This window comes from Colobus angolensis, unplaced genomic scaffold (assembly GCF_000951035.1).
Source record: "Colobus angolensis palliatus isolate OR3802 unplaced genomic scaffold, Cang.pa_1.0 Scaffold362, whole genome shotgun sequence".
Taxonomy (NCBI): Eukaryota; Metazoa; Chordata; class Mammalia; order Primates; family Cercopithecidae; genus Colobus; species Colobus angolensis.
The window spans coordinates 817374-843412 of record NW_012116955.1 but is presented as its reverse complement, the minus strand read 5'-3'; the positions used below and the strand labels follow the sequence as shown (position 1 = coordinate 843412).

General features: G+C 37.8%; 1 protein-coding gene across 1 annotated transcript in view; it reads right to left on the bottom strand.

Moving 5' to 3' along the window:
• LOC105519935 (cytochrome b5 reductase 4) overlaps nucleotides 1–26039 on the bottom strand; it is a 104447-nt gene that overhangs the window by 73826 nt on the left and 4582 nt on the right. Inside the window, exon 2 of the mRNA XM_011953486.1 lies at nucleotides 23039–23192. Within this exon, the coding sequence (XP_011808876.1) occupies nucleotides 23039–23192 (154 nt within the window). The remainder of the gene's footprint in view (nucleotides 1–23038; nucleotides 23193–26039) is intronic.

The following is a 26039-nucleotide window of genomic DNA, read 5'->3' as shown; positions in this document are numbered from 1 at the left end:
CTTGAACAGATCCAGTGCCTAGTAGCTCACCACGTTTTTTAAAAGCTCAGTTGAAGGCTATCATTTTTATACCTAGAAACGAATATTGCCTTTTTATACAGAAAGAATTCCTTCTCTCTTGAAAAACACTGCCTATAGTTTTTCATTTGTGCATTTCATATTTATTTGTTCTTAATTTAACTCCAATTGCCTCTGATAAAGACTGTGGGCATCCTACAATAAAACACTTAAATGTGAAAGTGTGTGTGTAAAAACTTTAAAAACCCACAACAAAATGTGTATTAGAAAAGAAAGGATACCAATTGTCTAACCTCACTAACAGTGTTACTGTGAGCATTTAATATAGTCCTGAACTTCCTAACAGCCAAGGCCAACAGAGACACTAGTAACAGTGGCCTCATTATCTAATTTTAAAAATTATTAAAAATAAAACAGACAAAGAAGACTCGTTAGGTCATTAGTTCTTTAAAAGGGAGTAACTCTTGATATTGTGAAGAATTATGAGTCCTTATAAAGGGAACACTAATCACATAACAGACATTACAATTTTACAGTACACAGAAACATTCCTCAGGTGGCATTACTCTCATCCTCCCTAACCCTAGGTAACCAATAGTCTACCTTCTGTCTCTATAGATTTGCATATTCTGGAAATTTCATATAAAAGGGATCATACAATATGTGGCCTTTGTGACTAACTTCTTTCAATTAGCATAGTGCCTTCAAGGTTCAACCATAATGTTGCATGTATCAGTATTTTTTCTTTTTCTGGATGGATAGTATTTCTTCTATGGATATACCACATTTTATTTATCTCTTTATCAGTGGACGAGCATTTGGGCTGGTTCCACTTTGCTATTGTTTAAATATTTGTCCCCTCTAAAGTTTATGTGGAAATTTAATCCCCAATGTGGTAGTACTGAATGGCAGGGCCTTTAAGTCATTGGGTCATGAGGGCAGATTCATGAATTAATGGATTAGTGTGTTGATGGGAGTAGGACTGGTGGCTTTATGAAAGAGGAAGAGAAAAGCTTTATGAAAGCTTGCATGCTCAGCCCCCTTACCACAGGATACCCTATACTGCAGCAGGATTCTGCAGGGAGTCCCCACCAGCAAGAAGGCTCTCACAAGATGTGGCCTGTTGACCCTGGACTTAGCCTCTGTAACTGTAAGAAATAAATTGCTTGTCTTTATAAATTACCCAGTTTTAGGTATTCTGTTATAAGCAGCAGAAAATGAACTAAGGCACAGTTTTTGGCGATCATGAAGAATGTTGCTATTAATGTTCATGTGCAAGCTTTTGTGTGGACTTATATTTTCGTTTCTCTTGAGTACATATAACTAAAAGTAAATTTGGTGGGTCACAAAGTATTCTATATTTAACCTTTTCAGGCACTGCCAGACTGTTTCCCATTCTTACCAGCAACAGACAGAGCCTCCAAATTCAGAGAGCTCTTTTTTAGTCACTATTCCAACTCTCCACAGAGAAAAGCCATCTATAGAACCTGAATCACCACATCACAAATAGCTCAGAAGACCGAATTCAGAACTGGATTACAGCATGCTCCAACTAAATCTCACACCCAGCTCTACATGATAGGGTTTGGTTAAAGGCAGCACAATGTAAGACTAAAGCAACATTTTATAACTACTAATCTATCTTCTAGATGAAGTTCCCACAAATTTTCAGGTTAGGTAACCATACATGTGAACCATAACAGCTCACCAATAAGGAGTGAACTGTATCACCATGGTTCAGGCCACACACATCCACTAATTAATACTTTTTCATTTCTTCTTTGTTTACTTCTGTAAGTCAGAGAGTCTCAAAATACGATCTAGGGACTCCTGAGGGAGTTTAAGACCTTTTTGGTGGCTCAAGGTCAAAAATTCTTCATAGTGATACTAAGATATTATTTGTCTTTTTCTATTCTCATTCTTTCACAAGTGTAGCATTTTCAAGATACTACATGACAAATAAGATAGAGTATCGAACATGCCATGAGAATACAGTCGTCATCTATAAAGCCACACATTAAAGATATTTGCCAAAATGTAAAACAATGCTGCTTTTTTGTTTTTCATAAACATGGGTACTATTTATAACACAGTGGGCTCACTATTTGTAAAATTATTTTCAAAAATTCTTTACATTTCTTAATTTTTGAAAGATAAATATCAATAGATATGCCATAAACAATAGCCCCTTGGAGTCTTCAACAATTTTTAAAAGAGTAAAGACATTTTAAGACCAAAAAGTTTGAGAACCACTGCTGTAAGTAAAAGTAGTATTTCTGTAATAAGATTAAAAAATAATTTTGGGTTTTGAAATTCAAACAAATATTTAACTCCAAAAGCCCATTATATTCATTCAACAAAAATTCATTTAATGCCTATCATGTATGTACCAAATATTATGCCAGTATACTGTAGCATTCTTGCAATTATTCACCACTGTTCATTTCCTGTCTATAAAATAAATGAGGGGAAAAGATGTGTTCACATGATAAAATTATGGCATATTTCACTGTATTCAAATACATAGGTCGATTGTTACAACTACTGTGACTACTTTGCCATCTTGTGTTCAGTAAAGAAATTGCACATTACTATAATTACTTCCTGTCAATTACTTCCTGTCAACTGCTGAGGAAAGGTGTTAAAATATGCAACTGTGGTTGAGGATTTTAATTCTAACCCTCAATTCTATCAATGTTAGCTTCATTCCTTTTTAATCTTTGCTATTACAGGCATAAACAGTTTTCCTAATGAAATGACTCTTTTTATCATTTTAAAATGTCTTTATCTCTGGTAAGATTCTTTGCCTCATAATCCTTTTTATCAGATATTAATATAGTCCAACCAATAATAAAACTTACTAGCTGGATAGCATACTTTTTCCCAAACATTTACTTTAGCCTATTTGTGTTTTTAAAGTATATCTCTTATAGACATCATGTAATCAGGTCTTGATAATACACCTACACATGGGTGCACACAAAGAGATAATCTCTATCTTATCTATAATTAAGATAATTATCAATAATCATTATAATTATATTATATTTAATTATAAACTATCATTTAAAATAGTTTTAATTGGAGTGCTTGATTCATTTACACTTAATTATTAATGCGGGAGATTTTACTAATCTCCCTCCCAGCCCCAAGTTTTCTGTCATATGTCTTGGTTTCTCTTTCCCTGCCTTCTTTTGGGTTAACCAAACTTTTTTTAGAATTTCATTTAATTGATTGGCTTTTTGGCCTTCCTCTTTAAATAACTTTTTAAGTGCTTGTTCTAGGAACTGTAGTATATATCCTCAACTTCTACCTGCTTACTTAAGAGTTAATATCGTATGCCTTCCGATGTAATGTAAGAACCATTTACTGCTCTCTAACTCCTATCCTTTAACTCCACAATACAATGTTATAACTTTTATAGTCATGTATTTTTATACATGTATTTTTATAAAATTAAGAGGACAAAAAGTAGTATTTTCTCTTACTCACATATTTACCACCTCCTAAATATGTGAACTTCTATCTGGTATCACTACCTTTCAACCTGATGAACTTCTTTTAGCATCTCTTATATTGTAGGTCTACAGGTAATAAATTTCCAGTTTTGGTTTACCTGAAAAAGTCTTTACTTCATCTTTATCCTTAAAGAATTCTGTCTCCGTACAGGTATAGAATTCAGGGTTGATGCTGTTACTTTTTCTTCAGCAGTCGTTTTTACTATTTCCTACTGTGTTTTCTCTGGCAGCTTTCAAGACTTTCTCCTTATTTGTTAGCTTTTAGCACTTTTAAATAGGATGTGCCTAGATGTTATTTTCTTTGTATTGATTATGTTTAGATTTGCTAAGCCTCTGAATTTACAATTTATGTCTCTCACTAAATTTGTAAAATATATGGCCACTATTTCTTCAAATATTTTTCTGCCCCATTTTTTAATTCCTCTCCTTCTAGAATTCCAATGACACATTTATTAAACATTTTTATTTTGTCTGATAGGCCCTTTAGTCCCTGTTCATTTTATTTCTGATAATTTTCCTGTCTGTTCTTCAGATAGACATTTCTATTCATCTATCTGCAAGTTCATTAAGTCTTTTCTATGTTACCTCCAATCTGCTATTAAGATCATTCAACAAATATGTTACTTCATATATTTTTCAATTCTAGATTTCTATTTTTTAGTTTCTATTCTTCTGAGAGTTTCTATTTTTTATTCATTATATCCATATATTCTTTTGTTTGTTTGTTTTTTGAGATGGAGTATCACTCTGTCGCCCAGCCTGGAGTGCAGTGGCGCGATCTTGGCTCACTGTAACTTCCGCCTCCCAGGCTCAAGTGATTATCCTGCCGCAGCCTCCCGAGTAGCTGGGACTACAGGTGTGGGCCACCATGCCCTGCTAATTTTTTGTATTTTTAGTAGAGACGGGGTTTTACCATGTTAGCCAGGATGGTCTCTATCTCCTGACCTCATGATCTGCCCATCTCAGGCTCCCAAAGTGCTGGGATTATAGGCATTAGCCACTGCGCTGGGCCTATATCATATATTCTTTAACTTACTTAGCACAGTTATAAATAGTGCTTTAAAATACTTGCGAACTAAGTTCAACATCTGGATCATCTCAGAGTCAGACTCCAATAACTGCCTTTTCTCTTGAGTACATCTGGTAACTTTGGATTATATTCTGACCCTATAAATATGTTGTAGAAACTTTGGATTCTGTAATATTCCTGCAAAGATTATTGACTGTTTTAGTAGGCAATTAACTTGACTGGACACAACTCCAAACTGTTTACCCTTTGCTGGGGTGAAAAATGAAGCCTCTGTTCAATGTTTTTAGCCTTCAGGTAGCTTAGAGTCTGTCCCGTATACAAGATTTATACAGTTTATACCCTTCTCTGAATCTTTTTCTGGATTTTCTCCCTCATTTTCCAGTTACTGCAGATGCCCCAACTTCTGACATCTAGTTATTCAAGCCAGTAAGACTTTGAGTCTCCACCTGAGTTTTCACCTTCACAGCACCAACACACACATAACCTCAAGTTCAATGCCATAAAAAATGGGAAACCCACACAGTGACATCCCTTCTTCTATATATAGATGACTGTTACCCTCTAGTTTCTGTCTGCTTTTGGTTATGCACCAGTATCTTTAGAGAGGATTTTAAAATATTTTGTCTGAGTTTATAGTTGGCATTTCCTGGAGTCTTGGTCTAATAGGAGATAATCAACTATAACCACTGAAACTCTACATATTATTTTAGAACGCTTGGCAATAAAACTTGCCAACTTCAATGAAGACAAAATGGAAAATAAATTAATGAAAGATAAATTGATTTTATAATAATTTAAAGTAAATGTGGTCTCAGTATACTCAAGAATGGTAACTAGAAAGGTTTAAAAGCTGTTAGGACAATAGAGAATTTAGGGCTTCTGAATTAAAAGCATTAATTTGTTTCCCACACGCCTGAAAACTTTCTAAAATGACTGTAAATGATAAATAAGATGTAAAATCACAGAGCTACAGAAATCAGAAGAGATGATAGCAACTAAGTTCTGGAAGCCTGAAAACCAAATGGATGAGTAATAACATACTTAGAAGAATGAAGAAAGATGAAAATAAAGCTTATGTATAAGGTGGAGAGGAACTCCTATAAAAACCGATTTGTTAACAGAACCCCAAAAGGTACAGGAATTAGAGATTCCAAGTAGTTCTGAAAGTCATAGTGTAGGAAGGTATCAAATTCAATATAAGAAGCAGTATGAGACTGGGTGTTATGGCTCACGCCTGGTAATCCCAGCACTCAGTGAGACTAAGGAGTGGCGGACTGCTTGAGGACACAAATTCGAGACCATCCTGGGCAACAAAGCAAGACACTATCTCCATAAAAAATTTAAAAATTGGCCAGGCATGGTGGCATGCACCTGTAGTCCCAGCTACTCAGGAGGCTGAGGCGGGAAGATCACTTGAGCTCAGGAGTTTGAGGCTGCAGTGAGCTAGTACTGTACCACTGCACTCCAGCCTGGGTAACAGAGCAAGACCCTGTTTCTAAAGAAAAAAAGCAAGCAAGCAAGAAAGAAAAAAAGGTAGTATAATCCCCAAATCCTCTCTGGCATATCCCATATAACCACGCAACAACCCTCCTACCCAACCCTGTGAGAAGTGTAGGTGTGCTCTCTGGAGAAGATAAACCAGAGAGACATTACACTCAGGGGAACAGACATACTTGAAGCGAGGAAGGGGAATAAACTAAAAACAAGAAGCAAAAAGTCTACATGTCAAAACATTATGATCCACCTCCTACCACTACCACCCATTCCTAAACAGCTCCCAGGACACTTATTTGCAGATAACTGTAGGAGTCTTCTTAGTGAGAGTAGACCAGTCCAACATTGATGCCAATGCAGGAGGAAAAATATTTTTAAATAGCTACCTCCTTAACAAATAGAATGTGATAAAGGTCTCTAAGCACTTCAGAAGGCTAGGCATAATTATCAAAGATCATCTTATGTGACATTATTAGCACTATGAAAAAGAGACCTGACATTTAACTGAAAGGAAATTGACCAGTAAAAGCATAAAAAATCAATCAGCAATCTAAGCAATCAGTTACACTCAAATGTTCTGAAAAAAACTTATAAACTTCTCCTAGGCAGACTAGAAGTCATTAGCAATAGCCACATTTACAATAATTATATCAGATTTACAACTTACATCAATACTACACAAGTATTATCTTAACAAACAGATCAGTTTCCCTGCCTTCCTCCATGTCTTTTCAACTCCGTGGGTTCATTTTCCTGACTGTCTATGCCTTAGGTTTAACAGTGACAGCAGCACTTAACTACCTTTGCTTTTAGTCACTTGGATGGAAAAAAAATTAAAGCCAATGAGTCCTTCTGTTCTTGGCTATTTCCTATTTTCCAAAACAAGTCAGCTGCAAAGATTCATTAAGATAAAATAAACTTGGGGCACGGTGGCTCACGCCTATAATCCCAGCACCTTGAAAGGCCAAGGCGGGCGGATCACGAGGTCAGGAGATCGCGACCATTGCAGGCACCTGTAGTCCTAGCTACTCGGGAGGCTGAGGCAGGAGAATGGCGTGAACCTGGGAAGTGGAGCTTGCAGTGACCCGAGATTGTGCCACTGCACTCCAGCCTGGGAGACAGCACAAGACTCCATCTCAAAAAAATAAATAAATAAATAAAATAAAATAAACTTAAGAAGTAGACTGTATGTTCCCATCACAAAAAATGATCAATATTTGAGGTGATCAATAGCTAAATACCCTGATTTGATCGTTACACAATGTACACATGCACTAAGATGACATAATGGTAGCCCATAAATATGTACAATTGTGTGTCAATAAAAAATTAAAATTTAAAAAGTGAGAAAAAAGTAGAAAGCTACAAGAAAACACTGCTCTCACTCTTAACAAAAAGGCAGACAATTCATTAAAAATCATAAAATTTTGAGCCCATCAGAGAGGTGAGGTCATAAGGCAGCCAGATGATCTAAATTCCAAAGGGTGACACGCCCCTCTGAGGAGATGAAGCACATGAACCATTTCAGCTTCAGCAGACCACAGAAAAATGAGACGTCACCATAAAACAACTGAAATTTTAACAAACTTTAAGGGCCAAATATGCACTAGAGCCAATTTAGAATCCCTGAGAATCTCATACACAAGGGGATTCTGTCCCCACTTGCCAACTCTTTTTTCATAATCTTTCACCTCTTGAGATGCTCATGAGAAATACTACAGGCAAAGCAGACCTGAGAAAGGCCCACTGGTAGCACAGCTGTGTAATACCTGCAACAAGACTGGAGGGTAGTAGCAAGAGTACAAAGAAAAGTCCATCCACACTTAAGGCCTAGAGGAGTACAAGGTGTTAAAGAGCTACTGCCAGTGTAAAGGGAAAATTTCATCCACACCACAGATCCAATCTTGAGGCAAAAGCCATCTATTGATGGGAAGGGGCAATAAAGCCTCCCACCCCTGGTCTTGTACTGACAGGAGGCAAAGACTAACTGCTGCTGGAAAGAGTAGAAACACACACTTTCCGTTATCCTGCACTGACACTAGGCAAATCCTAGCAAAATACTGGGAAAGAACAGAAAATGTACTCATACCCAGATTTGGTATGAATACAAAACAGTGATACTCCTGCACTGGAAAAGAGACAGGGAAACTGCTCACATCCTAGACAGCTTGCCCTGCCCTCCCTGCCTGATACAAGGCAAAGTCCAGCTGCCACAAAGGGAAGAGGTATGAAACCTGTCTGCATTCTAGATGCTGCACTGAGTAGGATGCAGGGGTTATCTGCCCTTGGGGAAGTACAGAAGCAATAAGAAAGCTCAGCCCCTGGGGCTCAGATGCATAAAACCTGTCTAAGACTGAGGCTGAAACAGGAAAACTGCAAAACCCCTACTGCCCCTACTACAAGTCTTACAGCAAGTAATAAATAACAGCATCTGCCTTTTGGAGAGGGGCAAGAGCAATGGAGAAAGATCCTACAACGATATATAGGGTAAGGTGTCAGCCAAGAATAGAACAAGAACAATGGGGAAAAAAAACCTCTCGCATTACAGGCCCTGAATTAAAAGCAAGGTAGCAGTGGCCCACCACTGGAGGAATTTGAGGTCTATGGTACACTGATGGTAACAACAGCAAAATACACTCCAAATCTAGCTCAACTACTTACCAGATTGACTTAACCTAACTACATGCCAGGAAAAAAAAAAAATGTACTACATGTCTGAGTGTAAATACTACTATTCCTCTATATGTAATATGTGACATTCAATCAAAAATTACAAAACACATCTTTTTTAAAAGATAAAACAACTCACTGTCAAAAGAGAAAACAGCAACACAACCAGAATGTGTTGGAACTATTAGACAGGCATGTCAAAATACCTGTGATTGATTTTTTTAAATCTAGTGGAAAATGTGGATGACATCTAACAGATGAGAAATTTCCAGCAGAGAGATGAGAACCATAAAACAAAATCTAAAGGAAATACCAAATTGAAAGATATGATATTAGAATGAAGAATTTCTCTAATGGGCTTACTGGCAGACTGGAAATAGAGGAAAGACTCCGAAAATTTAAAGAAAGATTGATAAAATGTATTCAAACATAAACAAAAGAGGAAAGAGTGAGAAAATATAATGATGCATCTAAGAACCCTGGGACAACACAGGTTAACATGTTCATAATTGAAATCCCAGAGGAAGATGCAAAAGAAATATTTGAAGAGATAATGGCTGAAAATTTCCCAAATTTAATTTGGAGAACCCCAAGCAGCAAAAATACTGGGAAAACCATATCATAGTCGAACTCCTAAAAACCTAAAAGAAAGTCTTAAAGGCAGTCAGAGAAAAAAGAAATCTTACATGCTGCTGTGATTTAGATATCTGTCCCCTCCAAACTTCATGTTGAAATTTGATCCCCAGTGTTGGAGGTGAGGCCTAATGGGAGGGGTTTGGTTCCTCGGGGTAGATCTCTCTTGAACACATTAATGCCCTCCTTTGTGGGGAGTGAGTTCATACTCTGTTAGTTCCTGTGAAAGCCGATTGCTAAAAGGAGCCTGGCACATCCTCCCCCACCCACCCACTCCTGCCCTTCCCCTTCTCTTGCCATGTAATCTTTGTACACACTGGCTCCCTTTCACCTTCCACCGTGAGACCCTCACCAGATGCAGATGCCCAATTTGTTTTTGAGACAGAGTCTCGCTCTGTCGCCTAGGCTGGAGTGCAGTGGCGCATGGTCTCTGCTCACTGCAAGCTCTGCCTCCCGGGTTCACACCATTCTCCTGCCTCAGCCTCCCAAGTAGCTGGGACTACAGGCGCCTGTCACCACATCCAGCTAATTTTTTGTATTTTTTTTTTTTTTTAGTAGAGATGGGGTTTCACCATGTTAGCCAGGATGGTCTCGATCTCCTGATCTCGTGATCCGCCCGCCTCGGCCTCCCAAAGTGCTGGGATTACAGGCATGAGCCACCGCGCCCGGCCCAGATGCCCAATTTTAAACTTTCAAGCCATCAAGAATCATGAGCCAAATAAACCTTTTTTCTTTATAAATTACCCAGCCTCAGGCATTCCTTTATAGCAACATAAAATGAACTAAGACACATACTACGGAAAAAAAAGAATGATGGCAGAGTTTTCATCTATGCAAACTAGAAGATAGAGTGACATATTTAAACTGATGGGAAAAAGAACACTATCAATCTAGAAATGTATGCCCAATAACAATATATCTTTAAAATGAAGGCAAAATAAAGACATTTCAGAAAATAAAAGTGACGAAATTCATTGCCAAGAGATCTGCACTATAAAAAAATGTGAAAAGGGCTTGGCGCGCTGGCTCACACCTGTAATCCCAGCACTTTGGGAGGCCAAGGCGGGCGGATCACAAGGTCAGGAGATCAAGATCATCCTGGCTAATATGGTAAAACCCCACCTCTACTAAAAATACAAAAAATTAGCCGGGCGTGGTGGCACACGCCTGTACTCCCAGCTATCAGGAGGCTAAGGCAGGAGAATCGCTTGAGCCGGAGAGGCGATGGTTGCAGTGAACCGAGATTGTGCCACTGCACTCCAGCCTGGCAACAGAGCGAGACTCTGTCTTTAAAAAAAAAAAAAAAAAAAGTTAAAGGAAGTTCTTCAGCAGAAATCTGGATCAACAAAAAGGAATAACAAGCACAGAAAATGGTAAAATGTGGGTACATATAAAAGATAATTTTTTAAAATTTTATCTCTTTGAAAGATAAGTAACTATAAAGCAAAAACAGTAACATACTGTGAGATTTAGAGCTTATATAGAAGTAAAATCAGTAACAACAGCAGCATAAAGCACAAAAAAGGGAAATGGAAGTATATTGTTAAAAGGTTATTATACTACATGTGAAACAGTCTATTATTTGAAAGTAGACTGATAAATTAGAAATGTATATCATAAACTCTTAGAGCAACTGCTAAAAAAAAGTAAAGAAGTATAAAAAATAATAGTGGAGAAAAAATGGTTTCATTAAAATATAATGATAACTATGTCAACAATGGATGAATCCAGGCAGTTGAAGAATTTATGGAATTCACTGCATCACACTTGCAACTTTTTTGTTAAGTCTGAAATTTTTTCATAATAAAATGCTTAATTAAAAAGTATTTAATGAATGACAAAAATGACCCTTAAGAAATCTTCAATATTTACCCAATCCCCACAGTATGCAAAGTCTACAAAAGAAAATACAAAACTATACAAAGGAGAGAAATCATATGAAACCTATCAGGCTGTTGCTTATATTTGAATTAATAGACCATGAATCTATATCAGAGAACTGTCCAGAAATAACAAAGTTTCTTATTAAGGAACTAGTATGTTCCCTAATTCCAGGAGCCAATAATATGGAAACATGAAAAATGAAAGTCTCTCAGCTGGGTTCTATCTTGTGATACCATTAGAATATCCCTACTGACAGAGGCATTCGAACCAGAGTGACTCCATTTTGAGAGCGGGCTAGGAAAATGAGGCTGGGACCTGCTGGGCCGAATTCCCAGAAAGTCAGGCATTCCTAGCCTCTAGATGTTTGTGGTTAAGAGAACAAATTAATAGTACCCACTAAATAGACCCAGACTTGGGAGTGTCCAGATATCCTGATACCTGGAGAACAAAAGCATTCCTAATTCTGCTTCAAAGATAATGATATTGATTCTTGCAAAATGTAGTAATTAAGAAAATTAATCCTTTATCACAAACCCTTGTAGCAGAGCACATCTCCACATGTATACAAGCATTTTACCTAGGGTGGATGCGTTCCTCCTCTCACTCTCAGGAGCTCTCTACTCTGTCCTATAGAGTAGCTGTACTTTCACTACTTTACTTTCTTAATAAACTTGCTTTACTTTGCACTGTGGACTCATCCTGAATTCTTTCTTGCACAAGATCCAAGGATCCTCTCTTGGGGTCTGGATCAGGACCCCTTTCCTGTAACCACAGAAGGGAATATAGTGCAGAAATCCTGACCCAATGGCTACCTTTGGGTAAGTTGTGGTGGTCCTGTAACACTACCATAATGTGGTTTAAAAGTCCTGCACATCCTGTAGTCCCAGCTACTCAGGAGGCTGATGCAGGAGGACTGTTTGAGTCTAGCCTAGGTAGCATAGTGAGACTCAATATCTAAAAAAAAATTAAAATTTTCTTTTAATTAAAAAACAAAAAGTCTTACACATATCAGAATCTACACATGCCTCAAAGAACATTTACTGAACACTAACTGTTAGCTATGCCCTCTGCCAGAGGCAAGTGATATAGGGAGAAAAGTGATACATTAGTATCCTGAAACTTAAGAATAAAGACGGCCGGTCACAGTGGCTCACGCCTGTAATCCCAGCACTTTGGGAGGCTGAGGCGGGCAGATCATGAGATCAGGAGTTTGAGACCAGCCTGGTTAACATGGTGAAACCCCATCTCTACTAAAAATACAAAAATTAGCTGGGCGTGGTGGCGCACGCCTGTAATCCCAGCTACTCAGGAGGCTGAGGCAGGAAAATTGCTTGAACCCAGGAGGCGGAGGTTGCAGTGAGTCGAGATTGCGCAGTTGCACTCCAGCCTGGAGACAGAGTGAGATCCCATCTCAAAAAAAAAAAAAAAAAAAAAAAAAAGAGTAAAGACAAAAATATAAAAAGTGGCCAAAAAATGAAATAGATGTTCTAACAGAAGTCCTACATACCAGGTACAGAGGAAGAAAGCCTCAGGGAAGAAGCAGTCACGGAGGGTCAGAGTCAGGTTTTCAAAGATGAAGAGAGTGAAGGAAAGAAGCTGTTGGAAGAATGAAAGGCAAAAATTGAAGATGTCAGACAATAAAGGATGAGCAATGGCCCAACATCATAAAAAAGGCTGGAAAGGACTGATAAGAACACATAAAGGGATTAGCCTTAGGAAAAAATAAAAGGTCTTAGAAAGAATGAGGTCTTTGAGGCCTGGCACAGTGGCTCACTCCCAGCACTTTGAGAGGCCAAGGCAGGAGGATTGCTTGAGGCCAGGAGATCAAGACCAGTCTGGGCCACACAGTGAGGCCCAGTTCTACAAAAAATATAATTTTTTTTTTTAAAAAAAAGTAGCCAGGCGTGTTGGTGTGCACCTGTAGTCCCAGCTATTTGGGAGGCTAAGGTGGGAGGATTACTTGAGCCCAGGAGGTTGAGGCTACAGTGAGCTATGATCATGACACTGAGCTTCAGTCTGGATGACAGAATGAGACACTGTATCAAAAACAGTAAGAGGCAGGGGAGGGGAGGGGAAGGGAGAGGAGGGGAGGGGAGGCAGGCAGGCAGGAAGGAAATCTTTGAAAGAAGTGTCTTTCTGATGATAAAGAGAAGACAGAATATGGCTTCAACTTCAAGCTCCTTATATTCACTGTAAACACCTTCACGTATACATAATTTCTTTTATCACAAAGAAATCACATACAAACACACCACCCATCCTTTGCATGCTTTTTCCTGAAGCCTGGAATAATGTTCCCATTCCTCTCCTTGCCTAGTTAACTTCCATGTATCCTTCAGATCTCAGCTCAATCTTCTGCAATCTTCACTCAGCACAGCACACCTCTCCTTAACAACACCTAACAGACTGGATTAACACTTTCTGTTCCCCGAGCAGATTGTAAATTCTATGAGAGCACAGCCCATCTCTATTTTAAATTTACCCTCCAGAACCTGGTGTAATGCATAACGCATAGCAGACCCTTGAGAAATATTCATTAAATGAATGAACCAACAAAGGAAACTTAAAACCTGTCTTCTATTTTACGAGCGACAACCACACAGTCATACAAAAAAAGCAAAAACTATGTTTCATCAAATTACTAAAGATAAAAACTGTCTCAGAAGGTGGCTCACGCCTGTAATCCCAACACTCTGGGAGGCTGAGGTAGGTGGATCACTTGAGGTCAAGAGTTCAAGACCAGCCTGGCCAGTGAAACCCCATCTCTACTAAAAATACAAAAAATTAGCCAAGTGTCGTGATGGGTGCCTGTAATCCCAGCTACTTGGGAGGCTGAGGCAGGAGAATCACTTGAATCCAGGAGGTGGAGATTGCAGTGAGCCGAGATCATGCTACTTGCACTCCAGGCTGGGTAACAGAGTGAGACCCTGTCTAAAAAAAGAAAAAAAAAAAAGAAGAAGAAGAAGGATATCCTATATGATTCTTAACTAGCAATGTTAATTAACATGAGAAGAGTTATAAGTAACAGACACCCTGTGATAATTTCTTAATTAATTTATGTTATGTCACTCAAAGTGAGAAACACACACAAATGCTAAACCATGATTAACTTTAGAGCTGAATATAGTAAAACAGGAGGCAGCACAGTATAGTTTAAGTGTAAAAGCTTAGAATCAGGTTGCCTAGGTTGAAACACTGGCTCCATTCTCATCAGCTATGCCTTTGGCAAGTTACCAGACTCTCTGTGGTAGACATTAATGTTTTCCCCTAGGATCCAATCCCTTCTAGCAACAGTATCACTTTTTGTTCAGGGAACTACTCCCTGTCATATATGCTTCAGTTTGGTTCCACGCTAGGCTACAGGATGCAGTTTGTGACCTAGGTTTAAGTGAGTAAGCATACCACTTTCCCTTAAACAGAATTACTGTCCCAGCAATGGGAACATGATCAAAACTGTGACAATAAAATCCAAATCTAAGACCTTTATCTCAGTTATTAGAGAAACAGAACATAACTAGAAAATAACTAGGGTTGGAGTTTCTGTGGTCATCTTCCAGCTATGAAGTTAGAGTTAATCCTAAAACAGAGTGATCTCAGAAGGGAAATCAAAAGATAATGTGAAAACAGGTCCTGGGGACTTGGTCTGAGCCCCTGCATCAATCCTCACCTGTAACTTTTTAGTAAATTTTTACTTCAGCTTAAGCCAAGATAGTTTTCTATCAGTTACATCTATGACTCCTCACTAATATATTCTATCAGCTTCAGTTTTCTTATTTGGTAAATGCGGATTCTCTAAGCTTCAGTCCCCTAAATATGTGAAATGGAGGACCTACCTCACTGGTCTGTTGTGAAAATTAACACTTAGCACATAGCATATAACTGACACATCAATAACCCTGCTAGGGAGTTTGAAAACAGAAAGCACTTACTAAAAAGAATATTTATATGTGAGGTTTTAATCTAAAACTTGAGAATTATGTGACTGGGTAATACATTTGAATGTGCAAAAAGATAACGGCAACAGCCAAAACATAAATAGGGGTAAAAATTGCCACTATCAAGTAATTCAGGCAATAACCAGGAATATAATAAGAGTTACTGCAAATTATCTCTATAAATTTAACAATGCAAATGCTGAAGAAAAAAAAATCTTAAAGTAGCTACATCACTAATAAAAGTAATGAAGCAGAAAACAACAAGTAATGAAACAACAATGAAACAGAAAAGAAGCAACAGAGAAAATACGAACCAAAATTAGTTTCTTCAAAATGTTAATAAAATTGATAAACTTCTAGTAAGACCGATCAAGAAAAAAAGAGGGAAAAAATTAGCAACACCAGGAATGAAAAAGGACATATAGGGTACATCATAGAATTTAAGACATTAAAGAAATAAAAAGGGAATATTACAAATAACTATATGCCAATATATTCAATAACAGACAAAATTAACAAATTCATTGAAAAACACAACTGACTAAAACTGACACAACAATAAAGAGAAAATTTAAATACCCTCGTATCCTTTTTAAAATTATATTTGTAATAAAAAAGAAAACCTTTCCCACAAAGAAAATTTCAGAACGTTGGCTGCAGTTTGTAAAGCACTGTGTCAACCAAACAGAACACCTGAGGGTTAGACGAGGCCCTGAGATCAGCAGTTTTTCCTCTCCACCAGATTTTTAATGAATGGGAGAGAAGTACGGAGAGAGAAAAAGTGAAAAAAAGGAGAAGGAAGAGAGTGAATGACCGTTTAGGAGATAAAGACAGGGTAAAAGTAAGAGACAGCTAATAATCTTAGATGTCAGAGGCAGCTTGAAAAATTTGTGGGTTAGGTTAGAAATCAAAGAATGGGCTGGGTGCGGTGGCTCACGCCTGTAATCTCAGCACTTTGGGAGGCCAAGGCTGTGGATCACCTGAGGTCAGGAGTTCCAGACCAGCCTGGCCAACATGGTGAAACCCCTATCTCTACTAAAAGTACAAAAAATTAGCCAGGCATGGTGGCAGGCACCTATCATCCCAGCTACTCGAAAGGCTGAGGCAGGAGAATCGCTTGAACCTAGGAGGTGGAGGTTGCACTGAGCTGAGCTGAGATGTTGCCACTGCACTCCAGCCTGGGTGACAAGGGTGAAACTCCGTCTCCAAAAAAAAAAAGCAAAAGCAAACAATGAATGAAGGGAAATGTACCACTAAAATAATTTTGATTTTCTTCAAGGCAGAACATTGTTGATTTGTTTTCAAGGCAGAACATTGCCTTCTTTGACCTCAGCTAGGAACCTGCATGTTGGGCGACAAAGATTTTTTCACTGCTCTGTGCGTGTCTTTGAATGTCTAAAAGTACTGTGAGTACTGAGTTTGAGGTTACAAATACAGTGGGTTTTAATCTAACCTAAACAAGAAAGAAAAGAGTTGAAGAGAGTTGTTCAAAAATCTGTCAAGAAACTAATGATGATAGCACACAAAGTAAACTATAGAATGGTTGAACTAACTGTAATAATGATACATTATTATTTAGATAGTATATTACTGGGTTAATAGGTTCTATTACAAATTAAAACAACAGTTCCAAATTTGAAAAACTTTCCCTGCTATGGACAAATAACACTGCAGTTTTTGAAAACAGAATTGAACCAGGGAGCCAAGGAAACCTAGGGAAAAAAAAACGGTTAGATAAATCAGCTCTATTTTTGGTGGGTCTGAATTTAACCTAAAAAGTATAAAGCTTTCTTTATCATTACTACAGTATAAATAAAAGATAATCTAAAGAAATACAGTTGAATATCCTTATTCATGGCAGGTATTTCCATAAAATTGCTGCAAACACTGAATTAGTAAATACTGACCCATTGCTCCTTGGAAAAAATACAAAATTGGGTTCCTGTATGCTGTAAACACTGAATTAGCGAATACTGACCTATCGCTACTAGTAAAAAATACAAAGTTGGGTTCCTATGAGCCTATAATGACAATATGTTTGTCAACCAATCAATACATAACCTTGTTTAATGTGTGCTGCTGTTTAAAGATACCTTATTTAATACACATTGTTGATTCATGAACATTGAACTCACAGCCAACAGTTGTAACTCACTACAACTCATGTCTGAATGAAGCCTATCTGACATATATTTTCTCCATAAGGTATACTACAGCTTTCTTGCCACAGCACTTCAGCACTATTCTTGGGGGCCATTTTAAACAGTGAAATCACCAACCAAAAACACAAAAATGTAAAAATTATGGCACTAAATAGATCTCAAAAAAAGACACCCCTTTTTTTTCTTGAGTCAGAGTTATGCCCTTGTCACCCAGGCTGGAGTGCAGTAGTGCAATCTGGGCTCACTGCAACCTCTGTCTCCCGGGTTCAAGCAATTCTCCTGCCTCAGCCTCCAGAGTAGCTGGGATTACAGACATGTGCCACCATGCCTGGCTAATTTTTTATATTTTTAGCAGAGCTGGAGTTTTGCCATGTTGGGCAGGTTGTTCTCGAACTCGTGACCTCAGGTGATCCGCCTGCCTCGGCCTCCCAAAGTGCTGGGATTACAGGCGTGAGCCACCACACCCGGTCAAAAAGACACTTTTTTACAGTGCAAGAACTGAAACAAGAGGTTAGAACATCGCCTTGTCTAACCTCAGCTAGGAATGTGCACATTGGGCAACAAAGATATTTTTCACTGCTCTGTGTGTGTCTTTGAATGACTAACAGGCACTGAGTACTGAGTTTGAGGTTATGAATACAGTTTAGCAAATAGGTAAACTTGCAAATATAAAGTACATGAATAATGAGGATCAACTGTATTCACAAACATTTACACTACCATCCTATGAGTAAATTTTAAAAGGTTTGTTGTACATGAATGAACCCAGAAATCTAAATAACTATAATGGAAACATAACAGGACTAAATACTACTTCTTACGATCCACTTCACAAGTTTTAAAAAACAGTCATGAAATAAAAAAACCAGACCCATTATAAGCCACTTTTGCAGTGGCATCAAGCAGGCCTCTTCAATTTACTAGTATATGACAATCAGCATAAGGAGAAATCAAAATATGTTCATTTCTAAATAAGTGAAATCCATAAAATACCATTTGGAGAACCTAATCTGCTAAATTTTTAGCAACAGAGACACTAGTCCTTTGGCTGTAGTCAACTTTTTTTGAAATACCATTTATTCAAATAGACTCTTATTGAGTATCAAGCCACACTTCCCTCACCCTCACTAAGATAAAAGGCTGAACCATGCTGCCCAAATGATGATTTCACTACTTAATGCATCATTACTAACACTGACTATACTACAATAAAACGTATCATACTACAGTAAAAACAGTCTGATCTAGGCTTGACAGAAGAACTCTCAGATGAGTGATTTACCTACTTTCTCAACACTTTACATGTTTGTAAATCTTTAGTTCTTGAGAAAGGGAGGGAGAAACAACAGTAAAAGAGAAAAATATAAAAGCATGAATTAATGGTAAATTCGACGTTTTTTTAAAAAGCAGTAATACTCCTACTAACCCATTTCTTCAGCATTCCAGTTAACTACTACTGCTTTACAATAATTACATACTTTACAGAAAATGATGAAAATTAAATGAACAAATTAGGAACTTGATATACGTCTTAGAGATCATTCCAAACTGATGCTCATTTTTCACATCCCACTGTCAGCCAAGTGCTGTTTTTATAACATCATTTTAAGGTATGTGACCAGGCTCAGCACACCTGAACATGAAGCAGAAATGCTGCTACTTATTCAAAAAGAGAAAATAGTTCCCAAAATATTAGCCATAAAAACCCACACCAAATTGTGTATTTTCTAAGACTTCCTGAAGAAACTGATTGTGTCTCCCACATTGTGATCAGTTGAATTCAGACCTAATCTAAAAATGGGGCAGTTGTCACAAAACGAAGGAATTAGTACTTTAAAAAAGGGAAAAAAAAATGGCACTATCATACCATGCTTCCCTGTGGCACAGTTTTGATCAAAACTTGGGTCCAAACACTATCTCTGACCTTCAAGACTAAAGTTGGCACACACATTCCCCCATTAAGAAGCTATCGGTAATATTTTAAATTAGAACAGCTGTGAAGAAAAAGATAATTTTGTTTAGTCATATTGTCAGGTTCTGAGGTCTGAGGGGAGTGGGTGGGTAAGTGGCAGGTAGCTGGAAAAACACTCAAGGAATCGTAGAGAGTTTCAACATGGCTTTACTCTCTCTCTGGGTGTGAGCAAGCTGTATGTACAGCATTAAGCAGGGCAATTATACTTTTTACAGACAATAGTGACTCAGAGCCAAGCACAAGCTCACACGGCATGGTTACATAATGTGCGAGGTTGTGTGCCTGCGCTCCAAACCCGCTGAGTCATGCTGCACAGAAAGGCCACTTTGGCCTACTCCTGACTAAAGCAGAGCCATTTCCCCTACACAAGTATTTTTAGTTTCATTTGGGATCATGTTAGAAGTTACCAGTAATCTGTCTGTCTCACATTCACCCTGTTATTCCATGACCTTTGTCAACATCCTGGTTCACCTACTGTTATCATCTGAACTTCCTGTCAGAAGATAAATGCTTTCCTTATCCCATTTCAATTCACCACACCTACCACCAGATTAATCTTTCCAAGGCATACTCTTATAACACTGTCCCCACATTCAAATCCCTTCAAGAGTAAACACTGCCATCTATATGAGGAACACATTTCCCAGTCTGGCTTTCAAGGTTGTCCACAATCTGACCTAACATACCTTTCCAGCCTTCTTTCTTATAATTCTCCAACAATTAACCTAAGCTCCAGAACACCTCAAACTTTCCTGTTTTTGTTCCTTTGTTCAGGCCTTTCCTTCCATCTGAGTGCACTTCCTCATTTCCTGCTGAAATCCTGCCTACTGCTTCAAGGCTTATCTCTACCACAAAAGCATCCCTGATTTTCCTAACTCATGTGTCTCCCTTTCAACACTCTGGTATCACTAATACTTTGTAGCCCTCGTAAGGAGCTTCACTCTGCCTGCTAATAGTCATTTATCCTTCTTCCATCAGCAAGGTCTAAACTGAGTGTTTCTTGATAAAATAAAAGACCAAACTGTCAAAAAGATAAAAAAAGACACATCTTATTTCTACCAAGAGGGGAAAATGTCTTACTGTTGATAGAGTAGAACATGTTCCCCAGAAGCAACTTCCAAAAAATTCATGGCCAGGTATGGCAGCTCATGCCTGCAATCCCAGCACTTTGTGAGGCTGAGGCAGGAGGACTGCTTGAGACCTGGAGTTCAAGACTAGCCTGGGCAACAGAGCAAGACCTTATCTCTAGAAAAATATAAAAAATAAATAGCTGGGCACACTTGTCATCCTAGCTACTTAGAAGGGTGAGACAGGAGGATTACTTGAGCCCAGAAGGTCAAGGACGCAGTGAGCCAAGATGGAGCCAATGCACTTCAGCCTAGGGGACAAAGCGAGATCCTATCTCCTTTAAAAAAAAAAAAAAAAACATGATTAAATCAACAGCCTTATCAGACGACGTGCTATATGTTCAAATCATTACAGAGGATATGGAACTGGGAGCAGTGTAGAGGTTGAGCATCCCAAATTCATAAATCTGAAATGCTCCAAAATCTGAAACTTTTTGAGTTCCAATATATTTAATAGAAACACTCAATAGAGCCTTTTAGATTTCCAGTCTTTGGATTTGGGATGCTCAACCAGTAAGTATATAATGCAAATACTCCAAAATTTGAAAAAATCTCAAATTCAAAATACTTCTGATCCCAAGCATTTTGGATACGGGATATTCAAACTGTATTACTTTTCAAACACAGCAATCCAGTCCCTTGTCCCCATCAATACATCATATGAATAATAAAGTCTAACTATATTCTAATAATGCCTCAATTATCTAATATCACTAGGACATGAGAGGTTCACATAATCGAATTTTTGAATAAGTGGTTTCTTAGTGCAGAAACAGAACTCAGGCATGCCTGCAGCCTAGGCCAGCTGAAAGGTGTTCTTGTGAAACTAATCTTGACTTCACCCTATCTAGTGGAAAACACTCAGGCACAATGGGGAAGTCATTTTGTACCAGTTACTTGCAGCTGATAAACAGGTAGGGAGCATGAAGGAAGGATAAAGAGGGTGGCAAAAACCCTATAAAATGTCAAAAGGATCTTTTTGCACCTGCCAGAATCCTCATTCCAGATCGTTGGTACCATTCACATTTGTATGTCTCTGAGGAACTTTGCGTAGCTGAACACCTGTTACATCTCAATACAAACTATGCCATCACCTGCTGGAAGTTTCCATACCCTTTGCCACTGAAAATTTCACACTCTAATTGTGTCTGTTATGGGTTGAACTGTGTCCCCACAAATTCATAGGTTGAAGTCCTAACCATCAGTAGCTCAGAATATGACCTTATTTGGATACAGGGTTGTTGCAGATGCAAAATTATATGAGGTCACATTGGAGTAGGGGAAGTCCCTAATCGAGTATGACTAGCGCCCATATAAAAACAGAAAATCTGACCACAGACAAGCTCATAGGGAATATGTCATGTGAAGATGAAGTCAGATACGGTAATGCTCTATAAGCCAAGGAACTCCAAAGATTGTCAGCAAACCACCAGAAGCTAGGTGAGAGGCATGGAACAAATTGTTACTCAGTCCTCAGAAGGAACCAACCCTGCTGACACCTTGATCACAGACTTCTAGCCATCAAGAACTATGAGACAAATTTCTCTTGTTTAAGCCACCTAGTTTGTGGTCCTTTGTTACGGGATCCATAGAAAATTAATACAGCATTTACTGGTGTTGATATCTGTTGATATCACCAATCCACTGTAAAAACCACCAGACACCTCTTTAAGTAACCACACTTCTTAAAAGTTAAGTGTTACACTTGTTGAATAAATACAAGTCAATGGCCTCTATGTGCCAGCCACTAGTGACAGAGCAGTAAGACCGACAATGTCCCTGCCCTCATACAGGTTACAGTGTAGTCAGGATAACTGACAACAAACCAAAATTACACAGTGATAAAATTACAATTGCATTAAGAACAAAAATGATATATTTCCCTTCCTCTCTAACCAGATGGTAAACACAGTTAACCATGTATGGAGCCTCATGGTATAGTTGGATGCCCTTCATTTTTATTTTTGTTCCCCTACTAGATGTCAGGTAGTTGGCTACTACAAAGTTAGCTTTTATCAGCTACCCTCTTGTCTGACTGCTCACCTCCTCCAATACATTTATATCAAATTTGGAGTTTCTAATGCTCTCTGAGCTAAACAAAATCAAGTAACTAATATTGCTAAGAAACATATACCATGTAACAAAAATTGCTGCAAGTGAAAACTGAAGATTTGACTTTAATGCAGGACTTTCAGGTTTACTTTAGATTATCAGAGATTTTTTTTTTTTCCAACAGAATTCTGTTATAAGGCTCTGAGACAGAAAGTTATTGCTACATAAACTGGATTTTACCAAATAATTTTGTACTATGTTGCCTGGCAAATGCTTGTTTCCTTTCAAAGGAAATGCAGTACAAGGAAGCAAGAAAAACTTTTTCATATCAGAGGTTCACTGTTTTCTGTATCAGAATATAATGGTTACTTAAGGAAGAAACACTATCCAAAGTCAGAATTATATAAATTATTGTCAAGCACAGGGCATATTTTTGTTAAATAATTGTCAATTGTTTAAAATGACATGACTATGAGGTTATATAGCATCATAATTGGAAAGTTCAGTCAACATTTTTTGAAGGACTTAATAAATACCACCTACCTCTTATGCATATCCAACAATCATCTTTTTTGTTGTGTTTCTTGAGTTCTTCTTCAGTTACTTCAATTAACCTGCCTTTTAATCCTGTTAGATCCTTTCCACTTTTGGTCAGTCGAATCCAATCCATAAGGCTTCTGCCCTGTTTTAAAGGTACCTACAAATCGAAAAAGAAAGAATTAAATCTAGCTTCTTCATTACTTTTAATTCCATTTTAAAAGATAATAAAACTCAAATCTAACAATTCTATAAATCCTTTTACAGCTTTAAGAGGTTGTCAATATTGTTTATGCTGTATTTGAATTATAAAAGGTAGGGCTTAGAAATTCTATCACACAAATTTTCACCATATTGATGTCACAGTACAGTAGTCCATCAGTATCCACAGGGGACTGGTCCCAGGACTTCCCCCTGCCCTATATCAAAACCCAGGATGCTCAAGTGTCTCATATAAAATGTCAAAGTACTGACATATAACTACGAACATCCTCCCATATACTTTAAATAATCTCTAGATTACTAATAATACCTAAAGCAAAGTAAATGCTATGTAAATGGCCGTTGTATTATATTATTTTATGTCTTTCTTTTGTTGTTGTTGTTGTATTGCTCTTTTTAACTTTTTTTTTCCCAAATATTTTTGGTCCACAGTTGGTTCAATCCTTGGAGTCGGCAAACAGGGCTACACAGGGCTGATCATACAACAAGAATGATATTGAACCAGAAACCAGAAAACAGGTTCTGGTCCTGGCTCTGACATTAATATGTTACAGTTACCAGTTTGGACCAAAATTTCTTCACCTTAAAAATCAAGAGAGATTTGACAGAAGAAAAGATAAAGAAACAACTATAGTTGATTTTCTGAACTGTCAATATAAACAGACTTAGAAATCATTAGATAACAATCTTATCTAAGAATCCATTGAGTAACAAAGTTTATCAAATAATGGAAAATAAAACTGTAACACTGTAGGGAAGGGGTGACAAACTATGGCCTGCACCTGTTTCTATACAGCCCTTGAGCAAAGAATTGTCTTCACATGTGGTGGTAAAGAGCCTGAAATCTTATGAGGCCCCTTGCCCAGGGAACTTAATAACAGGATGGTTTGGGTTTTTATTTTGTTTTATAAAGCACATTTTCAATGTTTTCAGATGAGAAGTATTATTAGTACTTTGACCAGAACATTTTCAAGATATCTCTATGGAACTAAGCTTGTCTCACTAATTTGTAATGTAGTAACAGAAGAATGTTTAATGTAAAAGCAGACACATTCAAGGACGTTTACATATTTCACGTACCTGAATCATACCTATTTTAGATATCCATTTACTCCCAAACTAACCAAGTTAATGGGTCTGTGGTGCCTTTCACATTCCATCCTATCAATCTACCTCATTCCATTCTGGCTATCACTGAAACTCTAGGTCTTTTGATAAATGAAGTGTGAGAAAATGACCTTTCCCATCCCAAACTAAAATCACTCACCTCTCTCTATTCATAATCCACAGGATAGTTAAAGCAAGCTTTCTGAAATGCATATCTAATCATAGGCTCTCCCTCCCTCAGTGGCTCCTCAGGTTACCTTATAATAATTCCCTAGGGATTTACCAGATCTTCACAATCTAGTCACAGTTGACTGCACTAGCTCCATGTTCTAACTTTTGCTCTTCTCCATTATATACTTGGCGAAATGGGAACTGATTATTTGATTCCTTGATTGCTGTCAAGTACTGGCTCATAGTAGTGCTGCTTCCTCTGCAGGGATCAACCTCACCCCAACTCCCATTAATTCCTCTGGAAGGCTTCTCTGATCCTCAACTCCTTCGTGGTCATAACACCCTATTGTAGTACTTATGACATTATAACTGAATGTTTACTATTTCGTGCAACCTATGAGACTAAATACCTTGAAATCAAAGACCACAAACTCCAGCATATAGTAAGTTCTCAGTAAGTATTTGTTCACTGGTATTAATAGAAATAATAACTATCATATGTTGAGTGCATATTCTGTGTCACACTCAAGTCTGTGAGATCTAAATAAAAGCCTCAGGACAAGTAGCATTTACCGGGTGCTTACCAAGGCTGTGCTAAGAGAAACATTATCTCATTGAATCCTATGAACAATCCTATAATATGGGTACTGTTATTCTCATTTACATCTGAGGAAACAGACTCAAAGAGATTAACCGGCAGATATGGTGGAAGAATCTAGGTCTTTCTCACTTCAAAATCTGTGCCTTTAAAAAATTACAGTAAGTCCTCACTTAAGCTGGTCAATAGGTGCTTGGAAACTAAACTATGTACAATGAAACTAATTTTACCGTGGGCTAACTGACATAAACAAAAGTTCCTGCAGCATATTTCTGGTCACAAAAACATCACCAGACTTCTAAATAAAGACCAAAATACTTCTAATATTAAACACTGAAAGAAATGTTAGCTATATATACATTTAAGGAAGATTAATTAAAAAACAGTAAGATAATTATTTGCCCAACTATTCCAATTCAATGTCACAGGTAGTCAGAGCCTATCCCAGTAGCTCAGAGCGCAAGGCAGGAATCGACCCTGGACAGGATGCCATCCTACGGCAAGGCACACTCATACACACCCAACATTCATGCAGACTGGGACCGTTTAGACACACCAATTAACCTAACTTGCATATCTTTGGGTTGTAGCAGGAAACTAGAGTACCCAGAGAAAACCCACGCAGACACAGTTAGAGGGTGCCAAAGACAGTGGCCCCGGCTGAAATGAATTTTTTTTCTCATCAATATTATAACTTAATGCTGTTGAATGAAACAACATTATTTGAGAACCTGCTGCATGATACACAACCTTCCCAACTAGGTTCTATTTTCTCAACTTCTACCCATTTCTTTTTTTTTTTTTTAAATAGATTTTTATTATTTTTATTATACTTTAAGTTCTAGGGTACATGTGCACAACGTGCAGGTTTGTTACATATGTATACATGTGGCATGTTGGTGTGCTGCA